Raw genomic sequence first — 22,284 nt, forward strand, 5'->3', positions numbered from 1 at the left:
CATTGAGAACACAATTAATGAAGATGCGCTGTGAGAATACATTGTCCAAGCCTTGGATAAATTGAAGATATAGGCACATTTAACTGGAAAAGCGACAATAAATACCATCAGGTGTTTGGGGCCAAGCAATGCTCCTTCGGTCATTGCCAAAAGGGCCCTTTGGTGTTGAATATAGCCTCAGAATTGGCGCAAAATTCCTTTCAATAGAAAGTCTCTCTTTAGGAAAACAACCGTATTGAGGGGTGCAAAATTAGGTCTTCTTCCCCAGGACAAAAAACTGAAGCATTCAAAATCGTTTTCAACCCCCAAGGTCAGGAGATTCCAGGTATTTCTGCCAGTTTTGTGATACTAGAAAGGGTTGGAGAGGCACCCAAGAGACCATTTTGAAATCACAAAGGCAGAAGACTTTAGGTGTCCCTCAAGATCCCTCTAAGTCTTTTTGACAGCTCAAAAGTCCAGACACTTGCCTTTGGAATCAGGCGATCCCATTTCATGGGGATCTAGACAAAACATTACACTGATTTGTTGGTAATATCAGCTATCCTACATGGTCATTTTTGAACATTCATACATCCTCTGCCCTCCAATTCTTTCACACCCACAAGGATCCCAGAGTTTACTCAAAAGGCAGAGGTCTTAGCACAATATTTTCACACGCTACAGGTCCAAAGGGTGGTGGTGCCAGTTCCCTCTTCAAATGTTCATAGGGTTTTACTCAACGCTCTTTCTGGTTCAAAAGACAAACAATGGGGGGGCGCTCGTGAGCAGCAGCCAGGATGGCTGCCTTTTAAATCTGTGCCTCGGCCGCCGGACACATCGGCCAATTTCTGATCCTCAGGGGGGGTCCCCTTGTTCCTCCAGTACCCCGATGGGCAAAAAAACACCGGACGCTTGCGCCTCCAGCACCCGGCGGGCCGCGCCGGAATTTGCGGCCTACCCGCCGGAGGTCGCGGCTGAAGCCACGGCCTCGATTTTGGGCTGGCCTCCGGAAGCTTGCAGGACCCTGGCCGCAGGTTCGCGGCTCCCGCCGGAGACCGCAGATGAAGCCCCAGCTGCGATTTCGGGTCCCCTGGCGTTGCTATCCGCGGGTGGGACGGATCCTGGCAGTATGGAAGACCTGGCATCAGAGCCATCCCGGCACTCTCCCATTCCATCCTTGCGGGATGCTGAGCTCCTGCACTGCTTCAACTTCATGCTGCAGTCGGAATTGTCCTCCAAGCTGGTCAACCGTCTTTCGCGGGAAATTCGGGAGTTGGGCAACCGGACGAACGATCTCGAAGATAAAATGGACGCTGTAGCCACAGTCATTGAAAATCACGAACAGGATTTGTGCGACCTCAAGAAAGAATTGGCGGACGCGTTGCTACGGCTTGAGGATTTCAAAAATCGTTCCCGCCGTGGCAATTTGCGGTTAAGGGGTATCCTGGAAACGGAAGCGGATCTTACTTCCACCGCTACTGCTCTGTTTCAGGAGCTGACACCCGCTATTCCCATTGACTGGCTTGAATTTGACCGCATGCATCATGCATTGGGGCCCAGATGACTGGATGGGCCCCCGAGGGACATTATCATCAAGTTTACTTTTTACCGCACTAAGGAAACTATCCTCTTGGCAGCCATAAAACAACCCTGATCTCAGCTTCCAGGGGCATCGCTACCAGCTCTTCGTGGACCTCTCCCAGACCACTCTTCAGAAGCGCCGCCAGTTGAAGCCCTCCACTTCAGACCTGGTGAAACACAGTATTAAATACGCCTGGGGCTTTCCGTTCCGCCTCACCTTCACCTACCAGGGCCGCAGTCACTCTGTGGCTACGCCAGAGGAGGCCCATTCTCTCCTGGAATCTTTACACCTTCTTTCGCCGGAAGCTGCTGATCGGAGCCCAGCTCATTCATCTGGATCCCCGACGAGGCTGCTTCCTCCGGGCTGCATCTGGGAGTGGTCGTCCAATAGGAGGAGGGCCCTCCCTCAGACCCCTCCATGATCAAGTCCTTCCTGTTCTTCTCCGGGCTGAAGCTGCGTCTTGCACCTCCCATGCATCGTCTCACCGATGGACTTCTCTGACGGGACCGTGAGTTTGGCCCTTAGGGCTTCCCCAGTTTGTTAGCATTCCGGGTTGGGTCTGATCCGGCTTGCTCCCTTGGGTTCCATGCCTGGTTGGGGGGGGTCTCCTCCTGGACTTAAGAATTATGACTTTCTGCTGCCGCAGCCTATTTTGGGTCCGGGTTTATGGTATTCGGGTCTCCAATGGTGGCATGGGGTGATGGTTCCCTCGGGCTCCGGGGTGGGAGGTTGACCTGGTAGGCCCAGTTGGATGGGATGGGGTTGGCCCCCGTGTTTCTCTGGGTTTCTATGGGGAGGTCATCATGGAGGTCCTCACTCCTGGGACTTTTAGTTTTATTATTTTGGTACCCCGTTATATTATGTTCATTGCCTTATTGCCTTTTTGCCCCCTGAGGGCTTATGTTTTTGATGTTTCCATTTGCAGTCATGTGTATGGTGGTAGAGCCACCCCTAACTGGTATCCTTCATGTGTAGGATGCACGTCACCATTGGCGTGACACGATTGCACTGTTGTATATACTTTTTGTGTCTTTTTCCTTTCTTTGTTTTTTTTTCTTCTGTTTTTTTGGTTCTTGTTTTATGCAGGGTTCCGGGACGCCACGGTCCGATCGCCATTGGGAGTGGAAATTGCTGGCTGCTTTATGCTTTTTTCTGCTGAGCGTGTTGCGCTGATGCCGCCATGGCCTCGCCCCTTTTGAAATTACATTCACAAAATGTTCAAGGCTTCAATTCGCCTCGGAAGTGGGCTAAAGTTTTTCATCACCTCAAATCGCAACAAATTGACGTGGTATGTTTACAAGAGACCAGGTTTTCTCAGTCCTCCGCTCCGCGTTATCTTTCACCTCGCTATCCCATCTTTTACACGGCCTCGGCTCCTGAGAAGCGTCGGGGTGTACCGATAGCTTTAAACGCGATCTCCCTTTTGTCTGTGCTCGGAATATAGCGGACCCCACCGGCAGGTATTTGCTTTTGCAAGGTACCCTCTGGGACCAGGAGGTTACTTTTGTCTCTTACTACGCGCCTAATCGTTTTCAGCATAAATTCTTTTTGCATCTTTTCACCATTGTTTCCCGACACTCCAAGGGTGTCGGGGGGTGGCCCCTTCTCATGACTTGGTGCTGGAGGAACGTATGCGCTCTCTCTTGCGGACAGCGGGGCTAGCGGACGTCTGGAGGGAACTTCACCAAACTGAACGCGACTTTACATTCTATTCCAATCCTCATGACAGTTTTTGTAGAATTGACCATATATTCATGCATGTTCAGCAGCTTCCCTTGGTCCAGCGGATAACTATTCCCTCCTCACCCTGGTCGGACCATGATCCCTTGGTACTCCTCCTTGCCCTCTCTGGGTCAGAACGGCGCCCTTTTCATTGGCACATCAACAACTCTTTATTGACCACTCAGACTACCTGCCAACAAATAGAATTTTTTTTACGAACATACTTCACTGAAAACTAAGACCACGGTGCGAGGTCATGTAATACAGCTGGCGGCGGTGCGGGAGCGGCGACTTTTGGAGCTTCATTCTCTCCGGCCTCTGTGGATGCGCGTTGGAAGTCATCTCCATCCGCGGCCCATAAATGCGCTCGGGATGCTCTGGTGACAGAGTTGGACCTACTTGCCTCTTCGGAGGCAGAACGAGCCCTGCGTTGGACCAAACACAAATTTTATTCCTGTGCTAATAAGCCAGGTCCAATGCTGGCCAGGAAACTCAATTCTATGGGGAAACCCCATAAACCGATCCGACTGCGACTTCCCACAGGTAGATGTACTTCTAATCCCCAGCAGATTGTTTCCTGATTCTCGGACTTCCTTTTGCGCCTCTACGCTAAACCAGATCCCTTCCCTGTGGCTCAAGCTGAGGCATTCTTTCAAGATCTCCATCTTCCTGGATTATCCAAGGCAGCACAGGTGGCCCTCAATGCCGGTGTTACCGTACCGGAAGTGCTCCAAGCTATCAAATCTTTATGGTCCACCTCGGCCCCAGGTCCCGACGGCTTCTCCGGTCTCTATTATAAGAAATTCTCAGCCCTGTTGGCGCCCTTTTTGGCTGACTATTTCAATGAGTTACGACGGGGCTCCTTGCCCTCTCCAGACACGCTTAGAGTGCATATCTCCATGATTCCTAAGACGACCGATGATGTACAGGAACCGCAAGCCTTCTGGTCCATTTCTCTTCTTAATGGAGACCTGAAGATATTGGGCAAGATCCTTAGTTTTTGCATCAATAAATATTTGCGTAGCCTGGTCCACAGGGACCAAGTGGGGTTCGTTCCTGGGAGGCAGGCGGGTGATAACGTTCGTAAGGTGGTCCATCTTATACATTTTCTGCAACAGCGGAAAATCCCGGGATTCTTACGGTCCTTAGACATATATAAAGCCTTTGATTCTCTATCCTGGGAATATCTGCGGTTTGTGCTGTCTCGCTGGGGTTTTGGGGACTCTATTATTTCTTGGATTCAAGCCTTGTATTCTTCGCCTTCAACCTCCATTAAATACGCTGGATATTTCTCGGATCCCTTTCCTATTGGGCAAGGGATGAGACAGGGCTGCCCCCTGTCCCCGGCACTCTTTGTCCTGGCACTTGAGCCGCTGGCTTTAGCACTCCAGACCGATTGCAGTGTATTGGGGGTTCCATACACGGGACAGGAGTTTAAGCTGAAACTTTTTGCGGGCGATGCCCTCTTGACTCTTACTAATCCTCTGACGACGCTTCCTAATTTGCAACGGGTTCTTGAGCACTTTTCCTTGATTTTGGGTCTCCGTATTAACTTGGATAAGACTGTCGCTCTCAATATTACTTTGGCTTCAGATTTGGTTTTGCGCCTACAATCCCACTTCCGTTACAGGTGGGCTCCCTCTTCTCTTGAATACTTTTTAATTCGCTTGACCCCCACCTATGACTCCCTCTTTGCTGAAAATTATTATCCATTGCTTAGCTCTCTATATTCTCTTATGCATTCCTGGCAATTTCCGCACCTGTCTTGGATAGGACGGGTTCATTCAGTGAAAATGACCATCCTGCAGAAATTGTTATATTATTTTCGCACTCTCCCAGTGCGGGTTCCCCCTCATTTTCTTTGGTTGCTTCAGGCGCAGTTTATGCATTTTATCTGGGCCAATAAGCACCCCAGAGTATGCAGAAATACACTCTTTGCTCATAGACTCCAGGGTGGTCTTGGGGTGTCTAATGTAACTAAATATTATCAGGCTAGCCAGATTGCCCCACTGTCTATGTTCCACGCTTCCTCTGACATTCCTCTCTGGGTCCTGCTGGAACTACCTAATTGTGCCCCTATCGCACCGTCGACGCTTCTATGGCTTCCCCCTGCCCTGCGCCCTATGGCGCTGAGTCCAATCTTGCTCTATGGCTTACAAGTCTGCGACTCAGTACGTTACTCCAGTGGCCTGATGTCACCTTTTCTGCCTTTGCTCCCAATTGTTAACAACCCTCTTTTCCCACCGGGTTTAGATCACCCAAGGGCGTTTTCTTGGTAGGTGGCTAATGGTTTTCCGCAGGTGCGACACTTTTTGGTTTTTCAGTCCTTCCCCACCTGGAATTTTCTTTGGGAGTCCCGGGATGTTCCCCCGGCGGAATGTTTTTTTGATACCTTTAATTGCGGCACTGGCTGCTCTCGCTGCAGGGCACTTCTGCTTTCCCGTACCATAAATCTGCCTTTGAACAGCTTTGCCAGCAGCGACCGGGCGCCTCGGGCCTTATCTCCCTTCTTTATGCAGCTCTGAACAGACGCTCGTCGCATACTTCTCTTTCATATGTTGTTCAGTGGGAGCGCGACCTGGGAGTGGCTGTGGATCCAGTGGACTGGAATAAGGTCTGGTCACTCATAGCTAAATGCTCATTTAATACGACCACGCTGGAAGCAGCCTACAAGGTATTGTTCCGTTGGTACTGGGTTCTGGCTCGTCTGGCCCAGGCTAACCCTGCTTGTAGTGATCGATGTTTTCGGGGTTGTGGCCATCGTGGTGATGTATTGCATATCTGGTGGTCATGCCCGAGGCTGCTTCGTTTTTGGTCTCGTGGGTTTGGCCTCCTTTTCACTTTGTTCCATCTCTCCATACGCCAGGATGCTCGGTATGCCTTGCTTCATTGCCCCATACCGGGCCTCTTGGCTCATCAGCAGAAGGTGGCTTCCTATTTGTTTTTATCGGCCACTAGAACAATTACTCAGGCCTGAAAGAGCCCGTTTGTCCTTCTGGGGGTGCGGGATCGTATGACCACTATGATGCTCAACGAACAGATGTCGAGTATATGCAACGACTCCCAACGTAAATTTTTGAAAATATGGGAGCCGTGGTTGCAATATGCCTTTCCAATGCTCCCCCCAGCTAGTATGGGGATGTAATGGCATTGGCGTTCAGTGTTGGCGCTCTTGGACCCCTGCTCTTTGTTTTTTTTCTCTCTTTTTCTGTTAGTTTTTGGTGTGACAGTGGACAGCTGCCTTTAGTTGTTATAGTCAGAGTTACATTAATGTTATGTGCCATTGATAGCCCCTGCGTGGCCGTACCTCTTGCCTTGTTAGAGTTAGAGCACTGTTTATTATGCTTTTTTTTTTAATCAGTGCAATTGATAGCCCCTGTGTGGGCGTGTTTTTTTGCCTCTGTTTTATACTGTTTAAAGTTCAAATTAATAAAAACAATTAAAATACAAAAGACAAACAATGGATACACTCCAGAGTTTCAGTTGGATCATCAACTTCAGCAAAAATCAAATGTCTCCAGTGCAACAAATTGTACACTTGGAGGACCTTTTCAATACTGCCAATGATTTGGTTCCCCCCCAGAAGATAAAATCTATCAGGGACTGAGTTCTTAGGGTGGCTACCTCTCCTATCAGCCTCTTAATGCCTCAGCCTGTTTGGCAAAATGTCATCCTGTGCCTCGATGATCCCTTGGGCACACTGATGCTTGCACAATTTCAAACAGGTATTCTGACTCAGGGGAGGAAGCATCACCTTAGGCAGTTAATCAGGGTCTCTCCCTACATGAAGAAGAGTCTGGTGGTGGCTAAGGAAGGAGTCATTATTGAGCACAAAGGGATCCATTGTGAAGATGTCAGTGTTCGGAGAAAGTAAACGTTTCCCATGAAAGGTGTAGTCTCCAATGTCTTGGTGATTTTAACCACTTCCAGACTGGACACTTTCCCCCCCTTCCTGACCAGGGCAATTTTCAGCTTTCAGCGCTATCACACTTTGAATGACAATTGCTCGGTCATGCAACACTGTACCCAAATTCATTTTTTACCATTTTTTTGAGACAGATAAAGCTTTATTTTGGTGGTATTTATTCACCGCTGGGATTTTTATTTTTTTTGCTATGTAAATGAAAAAGTCCAAAAATTTTGAACAAAAGTATTTTTTTTATAAAATTTTGCAAATAAATAATATTTCATCATAAATCTTTGCCAAAACGTATTCCGTTATCTTTTTAGTAAAAAAAAAACCAAAAAAAAACAAATTAGTTTATAACCAAAAATTATAATTTTTAAACATTTTTTTTTTTACATTTTTATTTTATTTTTTTATATTATTATTTTTCATTTATTTTTATTTTTTTACATACTGTCACCCTAGCAGTACAGTGTCACCATAGTGACACTGTACTACTTGTGGGGGGTGATGAAGATTTGTTTTTTTTACACTGATTGCTTTTACACCCATAAAGGATGTAAAAGCAATCATTTCTCTTTCTCTCTGTGTGCATTCTTGCACTCATTGAGAAGTACTGAGTGAGCTGTGATTGGTCACAGCTTGTCACATGGTACAAGGCTGTTGTGAATAGCCCTGTACCATGTGACCTCTGTGAGCATTCACAGATTTCACATGTAGTAAGCAATGATGTCATAAGTGACATCTTGCTTACTACTTTGCATGTGATCACTGATTGACCAGTCAGTGATCACATGATCGGGACCTCGTACAGAGGTCCCGTCTGACGATCAGTGTTTTACTGTGTCCGGAGGACACAGCGGGCACCGGATCGCGGTGCTGCGCGCTCCCAGGGAGCGCGCACAAGCAGGGTGCGGGGAGGCCGTTCATAAATGGCTACCCGACCCTGTACTGCCACCGTCCGGCCGTTTATATGCAACGGCCGGTCGGGAAGTGGTTAAAAGACTTTTTCTGCCCTAACATCTCTGTTGTACAAGGTCAATGGGAAACCAGTCATGTTACAGAGTGGCTGTAGGCTACATTCAATGACAGGGCAGTACAGGCAACAGGTCAATCCCATCATGACCTGGTCAGAACTACACCTGTTAGATCTGAGGGCAGTGTACCTACCAGGCAGGCTGAATATGCAGATGAACCAACTATCCTGCAACAGATCACAAGTGGTCCCTACACCCTCAGTTTGCACATGGGGCCTTTCCCAAATGGACCTTTTGGCATATCTAAGCAGTCACAAACTACCAAGGTTTCTGTCCCAATTTCCATACCCCAGGGCAAAGGGGGTTGAATGCCCTGTTCTCACTATGGAACTGCAGCCTAGCTTATGCCTTCTCTCCACTGCTGCTCATAACGAGATTCCTGATGAGACTTCTGAGGGACAACATCTCAGTCTTAGCCATTCTGCCCCGCTGACTGTACAGGCCGTGGTTTCCCCTAGCAGCTGATCTCGGCAAGCATGCAGCAGTTCCTCTTCTTGCTTTTCCATATCTTCTGTCACAAGGAAAGCTCATACATTGGAACCCAAATAGGCTGGATCTTTGAGCTTGGCTATTGAAATGGGGAGATTGGAAAGCCTAGGCTGTTCTTCTCACGTGATCTCAACTTTGTTGAACGCATGAAAAAGCTCTACTAATACCATTTATGCAAGTATTCGGGATAAGTTGTGTCTTCCGGTTGAAAAGGAGACAATCAACCTTACCTCTCCATCAGTCTTAGAGCTATTAGATTTCCTACAGACCAGCCTAGACCTAGGTTTTAGCCTCGGCTCACTGAAAGTACAGGTTGCGGCAATTTCTGCAGTGACAAAGACTAAGTGGACAGAAGAGCTATTGGTGATAACAGCTTCTCAGAGCAGTGCTTAAAATTCGCCTTTTACGTGTAGCCGGGTTTGGTGGGAGATGAACACCCTGAAACCTCACATATTAAAGTTTCAGGAGACCCATTTTACTGCAGGGTCAGTGCCCAAATTACCTATAAATCTTTATGACCACTGGTTCCAGAGCCCCTCTCCAATCAAACAGGCAAAAAAGATAACTATTGTCATTCAAAAGATCTGAGGAGCATGTAGAAGACCTGGATGAAAGATTTATAATGGTTAAAGGGTCTTTACATGGCAGCCCACTTAATCCGGTCAATGTTTATGCTCCTAACTTCAGTCAGGTGGTCTTCCTGGACGGAGTCCTTAGTAAAGTACAGGAGTTGTTCACTGGTTTCTTGATTATGGGTGGGGATTTCAATCTCTGTATGGATCCCAGTATGGACTCTTCTTCCAATAGGGCCACCCTGACCACAGCAGCTAAGAAGAACCTCTCAAATACTTTCAGGGACTATGATTGGTGAACTGCTGGCACATTTTACTCCTACTTTTCGCAAGTCCACCAGTTGCATTGCCGCCTGGATCTGTTCTTGGGGGACCAAGACTTTTTAGAATATTCTCCACAACCCTATTATGCTCTTGGACCACGCTCCTTTGGAACTGATTATTGCACCCTTGTGCCATGAGCACAGGCCATGGATGTGGCGTCTTAATGAGAACCTTCCGGATGATGTAGCCATGGCAGGTATGGTTTGTACCACTTTACAGCAGTAATTCCTGGAAGAAAAAGCGTAATTCTGATATCCAAAATTTGTTGTCACAGATAGCTGACCTGTCCCTTTGACATAAGCAGGGCAGAGACCCACAAACAGGCAACCAATTATACTGTAGGCCCTGTGAAAACAATTGCATCTCTCCTAGATGCTCATACTCAAAGGAAACTGTGTTTTATTGCTAGAGCCCTTACACGAAAATCTGCATCCCCACGGACAGGTGAAAAATTGCATTTTCCTTCTCAGATTGCCAATTGTTTCTGTGATTTTTATCACTCTCTATAATCTGTGAGAAGAATAGGAGGAAGCCAGGGGGTGACGGGGTGCCCAGATAGAGGCATATGTGGAAGAGGTTAATTGTCCATGCCTGTCTCCCCCGTCCTCCCTGGACAGGGAGTAGCATAGCACACAGGAGGTACTCCGAACAACTAAAAGCATGCCCTCCGGAAAGAGCCCAAGGCTGGATGGCCTTACTAAGGCCTACTTGCTAAAACGTGGACCTTCTCTTGCCACGTTTGACATCATGCCTTGACTTACTGACTAAAAATGGCCACATCCCACCCAAAACCCTGCGGGCACATATCACAGTACTGCCCAAGGAAGGTTAAAACCCGGCACTTTGCCAGAGCTACCACCCAATCTCCCTACTAAACTTGGACATTAAGATATTGGTTAAGATCTTGTGATCTGGCTTACTGTTTAGAGAGAGAATTGGCACACATGTCATTTTGCTATTAAGTCAAGAAGTTCCATTTTGGTCTCATCTGACCAGAGCCCCATCTTCCACACGTTTGCTGTGCCCCCCACATGGCTTCTCACAAACTTCAAACAGGACTTCTTATGGCTTTCTTCTTGCCACTTTTCCATAAAGGCCATATTTGTGGAGTGCACGACTAATAGTTGTCCTGTGGACAGATTCTCCTCCGAGCTGTGGATCTCTATAGCTCCTCCAGAGTTCCCATGGGCCTCTTGGCTGCTTCTCTGATTAATGCTCTCCTTGCCCGACCTGTCAGTTTAGGTGGACGGCCATGTCTTGGTAGGTTTGTAGTTGTGCCATGCTCTTTACATTTTTGGATGATGGATTGAACAGTGCTCCGTGAGATGGTCAAAGCTTAGGATATTTGTTTATAACCTAACCCTGCTTTAAACTTCTCCACAACTTTATCCTTGACCTGTGTGGTGTGTTCCTTGGCCTTCATGATGCTGTTTGTTCACTAATGTTCTCTAACAAACCTCTGAGGGCTTCACAGAACAGCTGGATTTATACTGAGATTACATGACACACAGGGGGACTCTGTTTACTAATTAGGTGACTTCTGAAGGTAATTGGTTCCACTAGATTTTAGTTAGGGGTATCGGAGTAAAGGGGGCTGAATACAAATGCACGCCACACTTTTCACAGATTTATTTGTAAAAAAAAATTTAACCTCCTCGGCGGTCTGATTATTTCCGATTTTTTTTGCTGAAAGCGGTACCATTTTTTTGCATGGAAATATGTAGTTTTTTATTGTAGGCTGTAATTTTTAGGAATAACTCCCTGAAATCTGTAAGAACAAGAGTCTAGTAAACATCCCGGGTATGATAAAATTTGAAACACGAAATCATAAATTATAATTTAATAAATAATCATAAAAAGTAATAATATAATAATAAATTTAATTCAATAATATAATCAAACCAAAAACACTGAAATTTGAAATACAGAGGCAAATTCACACATCGCTGAGCAAAGTCGCAAAATCGTTTTCAGTGTCTGATGACGAATTTCCCCCACGAATCATTATCACTCAATTCTGCAAGTGGTTCTGATTTACTATCGCTGTTCTCTAGCCGGTCTAAAACCGCTTTTGATGTAAAGGGACGCTTTTTGGACACCATGGACTTTTCTAAGTTTCCAGGCAGAAAGAACAGTCAAAATGCAGGCAGGGCGCCGGACGAAGCACTCGGGACAAAATGTATGTGAAATGCATTGAAACAGCAATGTTTTACTTTGTAATAGTCATTTTAAAAAAAACGAAATTTTTTAAAAATTTCAAATTTGCCGCCACTTCCAGCGCCCGTACGTCCCGACGTCACAGGGACTGGAACACGGAAGCCGGATGCCGGCATCGGCCGGAGGAGATGGCCGGAGATGCTGCAGGGGACGCATCGTGGGAGCGAAGGACAAGGTAAGTGCTGCAGGGACTCCCTGAACAACGCTGCATGGTAAGCCGGAGTGTAGCTCCGGGTTACCGCTCTTGGTACTGACATTTTACCCCGAGCTACACTCGGGAATACCGCCAAGGAGGTTAAAAACCATTTCTCATTTTCCTTCCACTTCACAATTATGTGCCACTTTGTGTTGGTCTATCACATCCGATCCCAATAAAAGACATTGATGTTTTTGGTTGCGACATGACAAAATGTGGAAAATTTCAATGGGGAAGAAGGCTTTTTCAAGGCACTGTAGTTATCCTATCTGAAGGTGGCGAACTTCCCCTTATTCAGCATTCCTGTACTGAACCGTACTGTATTTCTGTATTTTAATTTTCATCCAGAGCATTGTTTTCTGTTGTTTTTCATTACCCGTACGTTTTGAAAACAAATCAAAGATTTTACAAAAAGAAAAAAAAAAATCACCCTGCCTCTTACTAACTGGGGGGGATTTGTACTGTCCTGGCATTTTAAGGGCCTCAAGAAATGAGATGGTCCCCGAGTACATCAGGATTGAACGATTTTCAAATATAATTTGCAGAGACTATAACTTTCACACAAACCAGTCAATATACACTTATTGGGATTTTTTTTCCCAAAGACTTGTAGCAGACTACTGTATATTTTTACCTAAATTTATAAAATTATTCTTTTTTATTTGATATGTTTTATAACAGAAAGCAGAAAATATTTGTATTTTTTTCCCCAACATTTTTTGGTCTTTTTCGTTTATATATAATATATAAAAAACACAATGGTGATCAAATACCACCAAAAGAAAGCTCTATTTGTGTCAAACAAATTATATAAATTTAATTTGGGTGCAGCGTTGCATGACCGTGCAATTGCCAGTTAAAGTGGTACGGTGCTGAATAGCAAAAAATGTTCTGGTCATGAAGGGGGTAAAACCTTCTGGAGGTCAACTGGTTAAAAATTGACCTCTAAGTGTGAAATCTTCCACCACAAAATGTACTCAGCCAATGAAAGCTCATGACTCGGTTTTTATTCTTCTCCTGCTATCAATGGCCAACCCGGTCCCACACTTCATCCATGTCTTTGGGGACCTCTGATCTCCTTATGAACTGTTTCTTCCATGATGAAGATCAGCCATGGAGAATATCTGAGGTGTATATCAGGGTGTGCTTCTTCCCCACATGAGAGCTGGGATGTCCAGCAACATTCATCTAGAAGACATTTCCCGCACTCAAGGCACTAATACACCTCCAGGGTTGTGTGGGACCCCTGATGTACAGGAAGACAGGACTTCAGTGAGGAACATTTCCCTCACTCAGGACAGGAAAGTGACTTCTCCCCCATGTGCAATTTCTGGTGTCTGTAAAAAGTAGACTTGTCTGAAAAACATTTCCCGCACTCGGGACAGGAATACGGTTTCTCCCCCGTGTGCAATCTTTGATGTCTGTAAAGATTGGACTTCCCTGAAAAACATTTCCCGCACACCGGACAAGAGTATGGTTTTTCCCCCGTGTGAGACCTCTTATGTATGACAAGATCTGATTTTTGAACAAAACATTTCCCACACTCAGAACAGGAATACGGCTTTTCACCTGTGTGCAATCTTTTATGTCTGTAAAGAGAGTATTTGTCTGAAAACCAACTTCCGCACTCAGGACAGTTATATGGCTTTTCCCGCTTTTCAGACCTTTGATGTTTGACAGGTTGTGAATTTTGTATAAAGGATTTCCTGCAGTCAAAACAGGCAGATGGCTTCTCACTCGTGTACAATCTCTGATGAATAGAAAGACTGGAATTACTTGAAGAACATTTCCCACACTCAGGACAGGAATACATATTTTCCCCTGTGTGTGATCTCTGATGTCTGTAAAGATTGGACAGGTCTGAAAAATATTTTCCGCACTCAGAACAGGAATACGGCTTTTCCCCCGTGTGAGACCTTTCATGTTTCATAAGTTGTGATTTTTGTGGAAAACATTTCCCGCACTCAGGACAGGAATACGGCATCTCACCCGTGTGCAATCTCTCATGTTTTTGAAGACTGGACTTCCCTGAAAAACATTTCCCGCACTCCTGACAAGAGTACGGTTTTTCCCCCGTGTGAGACCTCTTATGTATGACAAGATCTGATTTTTGAACAAAACATTTCCCACACTCAGAACAGGAATACGGCTTTTCACCTGTGTGCAATCTCTTATGTCTGTAAAGAGAGTATTTGTCTGAAAACCAACTTCCGCACTCAGGACAGTTATATGGCTTTTCCCGCTTTTCAGACCTTTGATGTTTGACAGGTTGTGAATTTTGTATAAAGGATTTCCTGCAGTCAAAACAGGGAGACGGCTTCTCACTTGTGTACAATCTATGATGAATAGAAGGACTGGAATTACTTGCAGAACATTTCCCACACTCAGGACAGGAATACATATTTTCCCCCGTGTGAGATCTCTGATGTCTGTAAAGATTGGACATGTCTGAAAAATATTTTCCGCACTCAGAACAGGAATACGGCTTTTCCCCCGTGTGAGACCTTTCATGTTTCATAAGTTGTGATTTTTGTGGAAAACATTTCCAGCACTCAGGACAGGAATACGGCTTCTCACCCGTGTGCAATCTCTGATGTTTTTGAAGACTGGACTTCTTTGAAAAACATTTTCCACACTTAGGACAAGAATACGGCTTCTCACCTGTGTGAGATCTTATATGGTCATTAAGGCGGGATTTAAAATTGAAACCCTTCCCACACTCAGTACAGGAGAGCCTTTTCTCTGTATGAAGGCCGGCCCGGTCCCGCACAGTCTGAGGTTCCTCAGGATACGAGGAATCCGATGGTCCATCTACACTGGGTGGTGCTGGATGGACATTGGAGGGAGCCGGGTTTTCTCCTGGACTATACTGTGTGATGTCCTCATCTTCTACTTTCCAGTCTGGAGACAAAGTGAGACAATCCTCGGAGGTTTTCCTCATCTCCCGGCCATGGACTAAAATACAAAGACAAAGAGGATTACTAGACAGGAGCTGATTGGTTCCCCCAAACCAGGACTCCACCCACATCAGGCAGCTTGGTCTCTGAGGAGCTTACAATTCCACCCTCAAGGGAACTAGGAAATGGCTCCTCTCATCTCCTACCAGGTCATTTCTTTATTCATGGACCTTAGTCAGAGAGTGAGGAAACAACCAGAACTGTCTTTTATAGGAGGGACAGTGATGAGGGGATTATAGGATGAGGGTCCCCACCCCCTCTATCACTCATCACCATCTTCCCAACACAAGAAGTACTGCACTTCCTTATTTACTCCATGATTTAGTCATGAAGAACAGCGGGGCTGAGCCCCACCAGAGGTCAGAGAGTGAGGATGGGGGGAGAACAACCAAGATGAAGACTGGACTGATCCTGAAGACCACCATCATTGGGGTATTGACTCCTCCCTCATTATCACTGTTTAAGGGTCCAAAGTTGGAGGATGTTATCACATTATTATCACCATGTAAGAGTCTGTGCTCCAATCACATCATCCGATATAAAATGTCCAGCTGGGAGGAAATGGGGGGAACAAAAGAGAATCTATATTATGTGTATATATAGCAGTGGGGGGAGGGGGGGAGCAGAAGTCAGGACTATAGAATATTTAGCATAATGTGTAGGCTTAGGACTACATATTGTGAAATATATATCATATAGTGTTAGGAGTCAGGACTATTTGTATTTGGTAATCTTTGGTAGCAAAATGTTTACTGTAGACAAGTTGCAGAGATCCCACACCGCTGCCTCCCATCTCCTGAGACTGCACTCAGTGACTTGGGTCTGAGACACTACAGACATATCCCTCCACCCGGCACAGCCAGCAGACCACAGAGCAAGGAACCCTGGGAGAAATGTTCTGTCAGAGATCTTGCTAGACCCGGGCATGGGGAAAAGACCCAACACATACCCCAGGTGCCTAGGTTGAGCAACATTTTGCTGCCAGCTGAACCCCAGAACCTCCATAAATCCAGTCTAGATACATAAATTGTGTCTGCAGCACAGAGAAGGAAGATTATCCGAGAGAAATCCAGGAATACAGGACGGGGAACACAGCTCAGGAAAGTGACCAGGGGATTACAGGCTGATATCACCCAGTCCCCGCCCTACTCTGGACCAATCAGTGAGCAGTAACAGAGAAGAGATAAGAGAATATATTGTGGCTCACCTGTGCTGATCTCTGTAGGAGTGTCCTCCTCTTTGAATGTCCTCATCATTCCAACCTCCTCCGTATATTGCTGATCATCCCTCACATACGCCTCTTCTACTTCTGTTTTAACCTCAACTTTTATATCTATCAGATCTTCACCCTAAACCAAAGAAAGAGAGAGAAATATCATATATAAAATATCTCTTCCTTAACATCAAGTTTAGGATCTCTCAGGTTTCCACTCTGAATATATAATAAATTGACATCAATGGTAACAATGCAGATAATGTACAGATCCTAATGATACTATCAGTGATTGTTCCTCATCTACCTGATGATGGTGAGGGATGGTGTGACCTTCCTGTGTGGAATCCCGGGAATACAGAGGACGGGGACATCTCTCTGGTGGGTTCCCATGACTGGATCCATCTGTAGGAAACACACACACTGACTGAATCCATTGTTTCTATGTGTTTATCAGATGATGGGGGATCTAGGTGGATCCTCCGTACTGCTCTCTCCTTTACAATAAAGTCTCCTCTTACCCGGTGATGTGAGGGGCGGCTGATTGTCCATCATGACGTCCTTGTAGAGATCCTTGTGTCCTTCTAAATACTCCCACTCCTCCATGGAGAAATAGACAGTGACACCCTGACACCTTATAGGAACCTGACACACACAATGATACAGTCACCATCCAGACACATCCCTTGTCTGTTACTGGAGAATGTCCCAGAATTCCCGGCACCGCTCACCTCTCCTGTCAGCAGCTCCATCATCTTCTTGGTGACTTCTAGAATCTTCTGCATGTTGTGTCTCTCAGGGTTTAGGGAGTCACATGGAGGCACTGTGATGGTCATATGATCACCTGACTTCAGAAGAGGAAATCTCTGTATTGAGGAACCAATAGGAATATCATGTTAGACTCCCAGAATCCTCCTCACCTCTCCGGTCAGGTCTGTGTTTTATTAATAGAGATGAGAGTGATGTCATGTGACCTCCCAGAATCCTCCTCACCTGTCCAGTCAGCTCTGTGTTTTATTAATAGAGATGAGAGTGATGTCATGTGACCTCCCAGAATCCTCCTCACCTCTCCGGTCAGGTCTGTGTTTTATTACTAGAGATGAGAGTGATGACATGTGACCTCCCAGAATCCTCCTCACCTGTCCAGTCAGCTCTGTGTTTTATTAATAGAGATGAGAGTGATGTCATGTGACCTCCCAGAATCCTCCTCACCTCTCCGGTCAGGTCTGTGTTTTATTACTAGAGATGAGAGTGATGACATGTGACCTCCCAGAATCCTCCTCACCTCTCCGGTCAGGTCTGTGTATTATTAATAGAGATGAGAGTGATGTCATGTGACCTCCCAGAATCCTCCTCACCTCTCCGGTCAGGTCTGTGTTTTATTAATAGAGATAAGAGTGATGTCATGTGACCTCCCAGAATCCTCCTCACCTCTCCGGTCAGCAGGTAGATGATCTCCAGGGTGAGGTTTAGTATCTTCTCAGTCATGTGACTCCGGTCCTCCTCCATCCCCATTGGTGCCATCATGTGATCTATACAGGTCTCCTTGTAGACGGATAACTTTGGGAAATGAAAGTAAGAATGATTTGGATGGTATTGGTCACACAATAATAGGATGTGGATGTGAGGGGGGAATAGGAGGGTTGCTGGACATTGAAGAACTACTCCCCCCATGGGAAGACATTTTGTTTGGACTGTTTAGTGTTTACTACAATTTTGAGGTCCGGGGCCCCTTTTCCCTGTTGGGTTTGTTTGGTCTCTGAACTGGTTTTGATGAGTATTAGATCTGCAGACAAGGAATGGTAAATCTGATCCTTCCTATGACTAGTCTGCTCTGAGGCAGTGCTGTGAGGACAATGTCGGCTCATCATGCCGGGATGTTCACTTTACAACACCCGACACCCGGGACATGTAGTTCTGGGGGCCGGGCAAGTATTGTGTTTAATCTTTATCCCTGCTGAGGGCAAGCCGCAGGGCTCTCCTTTCAGGTGCCAGCCTCTGCCACCCCGTATGTGTGAACCTCTCCTGTACCTACTATGCTTCCCCGGCTCTGCTTGCCCATCTGTGGGCCCGGGTCAGCGGGTGTCGGAGGGTAGAGGGGACAGATGTCAGGGCTCTGTCCTTGGCAGAGGTGTTAGGAGACCTGGCAACCCTGCCAGTACCTTGCATGGCCGCAGAAGTTCACATTGGCTCAAATTTGGTGGCAAACAGCCTTTATAAGGAAGCCCTGCACTACTCTCAAGTGCTGGTTGATCTTTGGCTCCCCAGTACCTTGTTCCTGTTCTACTGTTATTTTCTGTTCCTGTGCTACTGTGATTTCCTGTTCCTGTGCTACTGTGATTTCCTGTTACCGACTTGGCTTGCTCCTGGACCTGTCTTCTCTGCTTAAACCCTGACTTGACCTCTGCTGGCTAACAGATATTCTCTCTTGCCCCTCTGTGTATGACCTCGGCTATCCCATCTGACTATGTCTGTTCTGATCTCCACCCAGTACCAGACCTTGGCTTTGAACCGGCTATCCAGTAATCCTGTTCCCCGGAAGGGCTTTCATACCTCACACAGGCACCACCTGTCTGCAGACCTCATCTCAGTGCATCAGCTGTGCTCCTGGGTGGACCACCAATAAGCACTCCTACAGGTGACCTGTGCCACTTTGGTCCTGACTCCTGCTGTCCCACTCTCAGGGGAGTCTGGAACTTAGCAGCAAGGGAAGCCCTCTCTCCATTGGCGTCTCTCACCAGGTACGTGACAGTATCAATCAGCCATTATGTCTTAGGCCGAGAGAGGTGCTTCCGCATTAGAGGCCCTGTGCCAACAGATGACGGCACTTACGCAAGTGGTCAAGGATCTTCAGGAGGAATATTTTCAGCTGGAGGGACATCTTCATTCGCTCACTACTGCTGCGACTTCTGCAGACCAGAATCCATTGCCTAGTCCTATCCCTACAGTGGCACCAGCCAGTTCGCTTTCCACTGTTACACCTGCTGTGGTACTACTCAGGGTTACCATTCCGGAACGCTTCCTGGGGACCGACGTAAATTCCGAGCCTTCAAGAATGCTTGTGAGTTGTATTTTGCACTGCAACCCAGGACCTTCTCACTTGAGGCAGTTAAAGTGGGGTTCATCATTTCTGTCATATCTGACGAACCTCAATCATGGGCACACAGCTTACTGGAACAAAAAGAACCAGCGCTAAACTCAGTGATCACATTCTTTGAAGCCATGGCAGCTCTTTATGATGACCCCCAGAGGACCTCTACTGCTGAATCCACCCTTCATGCTCTACAACAAGGCCGACGGCATGGGGAGGACTACATTGTGGAATTCCGCAAATTGTCTGCCAATACCGGGTTGAATGACGCAGCCCTAAAATACCAGTTCCATCTAGGTCTGTCTGAGTCCCTCAAGGACGAATTAGCTAGGGTGGAGGCTCCCTCCTCCTTGGAGAATCTAATTCAACTCGCTACCTAATTGGATCGACGGCTACAGGAGAGACATTCTGAACATACCCAGACCCTTTGCCAAGGGTTTTGCCAAGGGTTCCAAGACCAGTGGATTCTGTCCCTATTTCTCCGCCTATCAGCACTCCTGAAGTAGAACCCATGCAAATTGGCCTTCTCTGACCTGCCTTATCTCCAGAGGAAAGATTACGCAGACGGCAAGGCAACCTATGCCTTTACTGCGGGGCTGTCATGGATCCACACCGCACACACATGCCCACGGCGCCTAGCTAACTGAGGCATGCACGTCCGGCCATGACTTGGGGTAAAGAGGGAATGAGGGGTCTTACTTTGAGCATATAAGACTGGCCATGATACGCATTCACAGCCCGCACTGCATCTGGCCACTACTAGAGGTAGACTCCACTCCAATCCAGCTGGCTGACCACACACAGATACAGATACAAATCTTATATACAATCTGGTGCAATATAAGGGTTGGGGAGCAGTCTAGCAATTGGCAAACACTTCTAGAATTCCTCCAGCTATCCTACAAGCTAGAACCCCGGTGTGAATGACGATTCCACTGTCCACACACCCCCACACCAGTCACACAACAAACGGTAGCTTGCCACCATCCAACAGTTTGTCCGCAGACTGGTCTGCTGGGCCACCACACAGATCTCCGTCTGGCAGATCTGCTACTTTACAATCTGCATGCAATTTGCCAACACACAGTGCAATTGCATACAGATTGGCAATGAACTTAGACCGAGCATATATAGACACTGTAATACAATAATCTCTCCGGAGATATGAGCCCGAGCTTAAGTATCCAGAAGTCACTTATTAACTTTATGATTTAATATCCTGAAAGTGGGCTGTGCATAGAATATGTACAAAGTATAAAAAGTTACAAATAATACAGAAAATACAAAAAGACACACAATTGGCTATTGACTATAAAATAAAAGGGAATAAAAGCAGAAATAAAACTTTTACTAAGAGTTATCCTGTGACTGGAGCAAGTTAGAGAATGTCCGTGATTCGCCAATAAAATAGAAATGGCTCTGTACGAATCACCCCATCCATATCTCAGGGTCCTCAATTTATTGAAATATGGACATAGGCTGGACATTAGCCCTTGGCCAATCAACCCTGTACCAGCCCACAGGACGTTCTGGGTACTGAAGTACCCAAAGTCGATTGGACCAAACGGTTTGAATCACTAAGTCAGGGATAGAATTTCCGACACCAGCGCATCAATCTGATCGCGACAGTACCAATCACTGTTCAGCTGTTGCAATCAGGTGCCATATAACTGTTTTCTGCATTTCTCTGGGATTCTACAGAGGCTATAAATACAGTTTTACATGCAGATGTAGCCTACAGTGTGTCCAATCAAAAGGAAGTATTTTCATCTCTCTGCAACTAATATTGTATCTTTTATGAGAGATGAAATATATTCCTCTGATCTGTGGATATAAATCACAGCTAGCAGACAAAGTGGAGCCCTCTCCTGGTCTCCTGCTGCTTCCCGAAGCTGAAATGGTTGGAGCTCTTCTTTTAGATTTTAAGAAGGTGGCAATCTCTGGCTACATAGGTGACAACGTTTTATTGACATGCTCTGTCCTTTCAGATGCTAATTGGTGAACATATGTCTCTGACTGAATTCGGAACACTTATCTTTAATAACATGGACTGAAACTAAATTTACAATGACATATTTCTACTGATCACATCTCAACTACTCAAATCTTACATTTATGTCACAGGGCCATGGGCCATTTCTTAGGCAACTGCCCAGTGCGACCAAGTAAGTCCAGCCAGCCTCATCCTTCATATCTCCAGTTATCCAGAACCTTAACCACCCATGTCATTCTACCCATGTCATTACAGGTGGCTGGAAAGGAAGTCAAGTTGTGGGCAATCATTGATTCAGGAGCCTGTAGTTTTTTCTTGGACATCAACCTTGCCCAGAACCTAGGTATTCCTCTTCGTCCTAAAACACAAAGGTTTAATGTACTCCTAGCAGATGGCACCGCTCCTAGCTCAGGACCCATTACCCAAGAAACCATTCCCATCCTAGCCACAACTGACTCTGTCCATCAGGAATTCATCTGCTTTGACATCCTGAGATCTCCCATGTTTCCAGCCATCCTAGGAATACCTTGGTTGCAAGCTCACAATCCACAAATCAACTGGCTCAAGAAAGAAGTCACCTTCCAATCAAATTACTGTATTCAGCACTGTGGCACTCCCACACCCACCAATTTCCCTGTGTGCCTCTCAGTTCAGCCTACATCAGATACCAGTCATTCCGTTCCCCCTGCCTACCACCATTTCCTTGATGTATTTGATAAAAAGAAAGCTGACACTTTACCATCTCATCAATTATATGATTGCCCTATTGGGCAGCTTCCAGGGGCAGCCAACATTTGCCAACGTTTATCAGAAGTTCATCAAGGGCTTCTCAACCATTATAGCCCCCATTACCCAACTCACTAGCCAGCATACACATTTTCTCTGGAGCCAAGAAGCACAGACAGCCTTCGAGCAGTTAAAAAAGCAGTTCACTTCTGCTCCTGTATTACAACACCCAGAGCCAACACTTCCTTCATCCTGGAGGTGGAAGCATTGGAGGTGGCT

The 22,284-nt window shown here is 46.3% G+C and overlaps 1 protein-coding gene across 1 annotated transcript in view; it reads right to left on the reverse strand.

Moving 5' to 3' along the window:
• The window catches only part of LOC149469358 (uncharacterized), a 46,288-nt gene extending 27,084 nt beyond the window's left edge, over window positions 1–19,204 (reverse strand). The window contains exons 1-4 of the mRNA XM_089669376.1: window positions 19,142–19,204; window positions 16,717–16,840; window positions 13,318–14,980; window positions 938–1,231 (exon numbers count right to left, since the gene is read on the reverse strand). Of these exons, the coding sequence (XP_089525502.1) occupies window positions 938–1,231; window positions 13,318–14,980; window positions 16,717–16,840; window positions 19,142–19,204 (2,144 nt within the window). The remainder of the gene's footprint in view (window positions 1–937; window positions 1,232–13,317; window positions 14,981–16,716; window positions 16,841–19,141) is intronic.
• Window positions 19,205–22,284: the final 3,080 nt, after the last annotated feature.

The sequence above is a fragment of the Staurois parvus genome, unplaced genomic scaffold (assembly GCF_062004578.1).
Source record: "Staurois parvus isolate SC_StPar_1 unplaced genomic scaffold, SC_StPar_1.0 ptg000073l, whole genome shotgun sequence".
NCBI classification, from domain to species: Eukaryota; Metazoa; Chordata; class Amphibia; order Anura; family Ranidae; genus Staurois; species Staurois parvus.